Source organism: Cupressus sempervirens, chromosome 4 (genome assembly GCF_028749045.1).
Source record: "Cupressus sempervirens isolate cs-2001-9-10 chromosome 4, ASM2874904v1, whole genome shotgun sequence".
NCBI classification, from domain to species: Eukaryota; Viridiplantae; Streptophyta; class Pinopsida; order Cupressales; family Cupressaceae; genus Cupressus; species Cupressus sempervirens.
Genome location: NC_143121.1, coordinates 910,788,564 through 910,794,965, shown reverse-complemented (window position 1 = coordinate 910,794,965; position 6,402 = coordinate 910,788,564). Strand labels below are relative to the sequence as shown.

At 34.5% G+C, this 6,402-nt stretch overlaps 1 protein-coding gene across 1 annotated transcript; it reads right to left on the bottom strand.

Moving 5' to 3' along the window:
• Positions 1 to 1,427: 1,427 nt before the first annotated feature.
• LOC149564359 (galactinol synthase 4-like) lies at positions 1,428 to 3,087 on the bottom strand. The gene is made up of 4 exons (XM_089827418.1): positions 2,657 to 3,087; positions 2,220 to 2,543; positions 1,991 to 2,125; positions 1,428 to 1,891 (listed from the first exon to the last, which is right to left on the bottom strand). The coding sequence occupies exons 1-4, from the start codon at positions 2,984 to 2,986 to the stop codon at positions 1,682 to 1,684; spliced, it is 999 nt and encodes a 332-aa protein (XP_089683544.1). The 5' UTR covers positions 2,987 to 3,087; the 3' UTR covers positions 1,428 to 1,681.
• Positions 3,088 to 6,402: the final 3,315 nt, after the last annotated feature.

The window sequence follows — 6,402 nt, the reverse complement described above, 5'->3', positions numbered from 1 at the left end:
TTTGAAATAAGAAAGGACACTAGTCTTTCCTTTCCCAATAGAGTAGCCAAAAATGTCTTTGTTGTAAAATTTGCCTTTATGAAATAATCGCTAAAGAACTCTTTATGCCTTTTCTTGTTTGGAAAATCAATAGTTGAAGAAGTTGTCATTAGGTCAACAACTTTCCTTTGAACTTTAGAGCTACAACTCCTTCCTATGTAGTTGGGGTTTTGGGGTATATTTTAAACCAAAAGAACTCTTTATGCCTTTTCTTGTTTGGAAAATCAATAGTTGAAGAAGTTGTCGTTAGGTCAACAACTTTCCTTTGAACTTTAGAGCTACAACTCCTTCCTATGTAGTTGGGGTTTTGGGGTATATTTTAAACCAAATAGCAAGAAAGTTTAACTAAAATATTTGATGAGAACAATTGTCATAACTCAAAGGCTAATTCAAGGTGCAAAAAGAATATCCAAAAATAATATAACAAACACATTGTTTTGAATTATATACATTCATGTTTCATATATGCCAAAACAAATTAACACAAGATTCAATGTTTCTTGGAATAACTATATCCAAGTTTCAAAGAATGACTATATCCTAGGTTCTCTTTTTAGAGCTCCACCTTCTCCTCTTCTTCCCTTTTTAGTCACTCAAAAAGTCGATATATACAAACACACGACTATTCATTTGAATAATAGTCTTTGAAAGAGACCTATCTCAAGAAAATAATTTGAAATGGAAAAATATTTTTTGTGCTCAAAATTGATTGTAACTACAACTAATTACAATAAGATTCAAGGCAGTTTTTTGGTGATTGCAACTATCAAATTACCATTCGAATCACTAATATAGTTTTCATTTCTAGATTTATGCACTTTTCTTTGAGAGGAGTCTTATCACTTTATGTGTTTGCTTAATGTGTTGTTTGTGCCATAAAACCCCTTACTTCACCTCACTTTAATACAACTCAATGTGTATTTTTAATCTTTGGATGGGAAAGATTTAGTTAATAAACATTAGTACTAACACCATAATCAATCACTTAAATCCCCTCTATTTTTTGTTTTCATTGTAAGAATTCAAATATGTTGAATTTTGCTCATTGCAATAAAAAAAATGCTTCATGCTTAATGAAGAGAAATGCATTAGACAAAATTGTGTAAAACTTGATGTGTCAATATTGAAGAAACGATAAAATAAATTATCAATGAAGAAATTGATGTAGAACATCATCTAAAGATACCAAATTATGACAAATGAAGATAGAACATCTAAATATACCAGAATATTGACGAATGAAGATAGAGATCTATCTAAAATTTAGATAAACACAAAATAACAATGAAATGATATATCATTAGTTCCAATATAAGGACGAGATCACACTATCTTAAAACCAAATCCAAAATCAAGATGCAATAATTGTCCCTGGTTACAAATCAATCTATATACAAAACAGATGATATATCATTAGTTCCAATATAAGGACGAGATCACACTATCTTAAAACCAAATCCAAAATCAAGATGCAATAATTGTCCCTGGTTACAAATCAATCTATATACAAAACAGTTTTGTTTTCGTATTGTAAAATTACAGACAATAAATTTCCTCAGGGCAACGTAAGCTCCATGGCTGTAACAAGCTACAAACAAATTTGAGTATACAATAAAGTTGAATATAGGTGTTCAAATTTCACTCAAGCTGCAGGTGGGGGGGCAGGTAATGAGTTTGCTGCCTTGGGCATTGCACTCCGCAGAGCGTTGGACGTGATCTCGTGCACCGCATCTCTTCTCACCCCATCCAGCGATTCATCGTTGTATATTTCCCACCACTCTTTAACTAATCTCTTTATATCTTCTCTCTCCATGTTCTCCTCCTTCCCCGTGAACCTCCACGGTTTCGAACCCTGCACACATTCACCAATATTCAATTTAAATTATTTTTTTCAGAGGGAAGTCAAAAGAACCCCTGTTTCATGAACAATTTGGCATGTACAAAGACTTACAGCTGCACAATAGTGCACAACTTTGACAGAATCCAGATCTACATTCTCTGGATGCCGCCATAGCATTGCCAGCACCAGATTGTACGCCAAAGGGATTGGTTTGTACTGCTTTTGGAAATACATGTTCAGGAAATCCTGCAGAGAAACAGGGGTTATTAAAATGTCAATAACAGGTTATGAAACATTAGTACTGTTCTCAGAGAAAAAAACAATGTAAATATGAAATTACCTGCTCTGCAAAGGGCGTTGGAGTGGTAGACATGAGAGTTTCCATCATGCTTTCAAACGTCAATTTGCTGGGCTCAAACACAAACATTCCGGCATTGAAATACAGAGCAGGGCGCTCATCCTCCAGCTCAGCAGGCCACGCCACTTTATTAGGGCATTGCTGGCAGTATCCAATCTTATATTGAGTCGTATGACTCCACGTCTTCTCGCAGAAGCAGTCCATGACAGCATAGAAATAGCCATCTGGCATGTCGAACAGGTTATCAATGTTGTCGAAAACTTGAATGTCGGCATCCAGATACACCATTTTGCTGAATTCTTCAAACTGCACAAATTCCACACAAAATTAATCCGAAATCTCAATTTGAATCCTGTTGCATCTTTAATGTAAGGGGGGAAAAGAAGGGAAAAACCCCAAAAACAAAAAATAGTGGTTACCTCCCAGATGCGCAATTTGGAGTAATTGAGGACATAATAGGCCATGGCGAACTGGACTTGATTCTCGGGAGGATGGATGGGCTCGATCTCTCGAACGATACAACCCTGATTACGCAATTGTAACCTGTGGTCATGTGGAACATCTGGTAAGACCGCCACAACCAGAGGATACAAACTCTTGGCCTTCCTCAGTCCTTTGGCAAGGCCAATGACACCTTTAACATAATCTCCTGATCCGGCGAGAAATGTGACAAATGCTCTTTTGGAATAACAAGCGCCAAATGCTGCCATCTTTCCGCTGAAAATCTCCGTAGCAAACTCTTTGGCCATGATCCTCGTTGCAATAGACGCTGAAAGTAGAGTGAATTGAAATTATTCTGGTGAAAGAATGCAGTTGATTTGAGATGTGGAGTGCTTTACCTGTGTTTGGTTTTATAGGCAACGGAGAGGATGGGAAAAGGGCAAGGTAGCAAAGCCACATAGAAAAGATAGTACTATTTATGACAGGAAATAGAGTGTCGACACGTGGGGTGTTTGCGTGTCACTTTTCTATTCGACCACAGAAGAGTTAGGGGGCGCACATTTGACGAGGTTAGAGAATGGCAGGTATGGAAATTTCGCTAGCGGTGGAGTCCATCAAAATTGTTGAAATTGTGGGCCACTTCTATCCGTTTTGTCCGTTACACGTCGATTCAAAGGAAGTGTGTGAAGATAGTGTAACCGTTGGTGGGACCATCACCATCACAAGTACCGTTCGACTTCATGTGGCTATCCTTTGTATAAAATGGATTTTGTTTTAAATTTTCAACATTTGTTCTATATGATCTCTATATTTGGTGATTGATGATTGAATAACAATTGTACTCAAAGGTGCAATGGGTAGGTCGAAATGATGTTTAGTGGATTGTTTATAATATTGCATAAAAAAATAGTAATAGTATAACTATCACTTGTATCCTATAGGTTCAAGAGTCATGCTGATTTTTAATGTCAGAATCTCAATTCTGATTTTATAACTAAATTCGTTATTAATTTACAACTTATTGAAGCTTAAGTAAATAATTTATTTTCACAAATTTGCATTATTTGTAGACAATAACCTTAACAAAGACATAAAAGGTTAGCCCTCATCTAGCAGGTTGAGTGCTATTTTTAATTTGGGAAGGACTATATAATGGATAGAACTCAACCCGATACTAAACATTCCAAGAACATTTCTATTTATTCACATCGAAGACAAAATAATAGAAACATAGTAGCCTTTATTTAATCAAAAATAATATAAAGCAACACAAGAGCATTAATTTAATCAAAAAAAATTCAAAGACAATTATTTAATACAAAATATATATTTAAAAATAGTTGATTACATAATATCTTCGATTGTCTAAACAAGGGGAAAGTAGTCGCTTAGCAGCTGAGATTTGGATCTAAAATATTCAGTCTCTATCTTTTTACATGAGAAAGGAGTGCGTAATGGCTGATTTTTTTACAAGAGTAGAGGCCAAATAAGTTTTTGTATGTTTTAGATCTATACACTAGTTTGGTTAATATATGCAAAGATGTTGTTCCATACAAGTTCCAGAAAAATCTGGAATGTACGTTGAAGTGCACCAAAATCTTCCATGTCAAAGTGTTTATCATATCTTATTTCCCATTCAAGGAGGCAATATTTTTCTAGTGCCCGATATGCCATGTCAAGTCGTTGCATAACTGTTTCAATTTCCTCTATTTCATCGTCCAGTAGGCTCTGTGTAGAGGCATGTGCTTGGTTGAGTCCCCTTAATATTTCCTGGCTATCAGTAGCGATATTTTTGGTGAGTTGCTTAATACATTTTTCATCTGATCCCATCCAGTTTATGGAAGCAGAGCTTGTTGTGGAGGACTCTTGTTGAAGTGAAATTGAGAGGGGGGAGTTGACTCTGAAATGATGCTCGAAATGGTAGTGGTATTTTTGGGTACATTTTCATTTTCCATGTTGGGTAACCTGCATGCACCCATTGTTATAGTTATATTGCATAATCGATGCAATATTCGTTGAAATTACAACTAATGTGACTACATTAGCAAGAATATATTTCTAGAAATGTAAAGATCTTTTGTTATTGAACATACTATTGAGTGTGGATTAGCTTATCTAGCATAAATAATATCTTTTTTGCATTTTAGTATACATGTGTATAAAATGTCAACAACTTCAAATGTCGTTGATCCAAATCTACGAACAAAGTCAATTGTTGAGGCAAAAAATTAATAATCCATAGTAGGTTTATAGATGAATCAAAGAGCTATTCCAAAGATTGCTAATGAGCCATAGAATTGAACTTTTATGTGAAAGAGATGTGAGAAAATAAATTACATAAACATCCTAAAATAATGAAACAAATAATACAAATTTACAGAAATGTAAACAACAAAGAATGGGTTGAGACTGACAAATGATTGTAAGCATCCAAGCTATTTGACTGACGAACAACTACAATAAGAGCTTTTGGTGTTGAAAGGGACTTTTGCAAACTGTTGAATAGAAGATGAAGGGTATGCAAAACAACATTGTGTTGTTGCAATAAAACATATTTGAGATTTTCTTAAATCTGAAAATGAGAACCTTTAGTGCTCCCATCATTTTCCCTCTTGTTTCATAGACGAAGGGTCAAAGAAGTATTCCAAAGGCTGCTAATGCTGTAGAATTGAACTTTTATGTGAGAGAGAAGTGAGAACATAAATTACAAACTTGCTAACTATTAGTTGTAGTTTAAAAAAAAAAAACTTGAATATTGAGAATTGAACCATATATTGATACTTGAAGTCCAAAAATAGGAACATCAATAGTGATTCTAATTGTGACAAATAGGATTGGACATTGCTAATAATCATTTTCTCAGAATGGAGAATAAATTCATAGTCAAATCTGTAAGAAATCCAATAATAGTCAACATGCTACCAGAGGTGATGTTGGTAGCAAAGTTGATTGTAATTGATTGGTGAATATAAAAATCAAAATTTATATATGTTGCAGATTTCATCCAGGTGACTATTACAACCACCTATCACATTTCAAACCAATGAACCACCCAAAATGGCCAACAACTAATGAGCAACTGTTCAGATAGGCAATGCTAACTGGTGTTTGAGACAAATAATTGATTGATGAGAGCCAAAGACACTGCCAACAAAAGAAGCTTGACAGGCAAATAGGGGGAAACACCCAAGTAATCATTGATATGAGGATAATTAGTAATTAGTGACCAACAATATGGCTATGCTAGTCTTTCTATTATTTTTAGTATAGGCCAACAACCCAATAAAATAGTCACAGTTGCATGTAATAACATAAAGATCCAAAGAATGGAAAAGCTATAAAGAAAGATCATAGAAAAATCACACAATCCAACAATAAAACACCTCCAGCATTTTTGAACAACAAAGGAGAACCATTCTACTAGATACAAAAGACTAATGGCAGAGAACAACAAAAAAATCAAATGACAAAATTGATGTAGCCTTAGTAATGTCATCTATCATCAAATTAGAAGGATTTAAATGTTAATAATCAACTATCATAAATGGAAGTTAACCACTAGAAGATAAAAGTAGACATAAGTAAAAAGAAATGATTGTGGAATCGGAAATGAAAAATACTCACATTGTAAGCCATACATTTTTACAATATTACAACTAACAATTGTTCATGAGGGAGGCATTAATCATTTTGAAGGAGGCTTTCGCAACTCGGGGTTCATCAA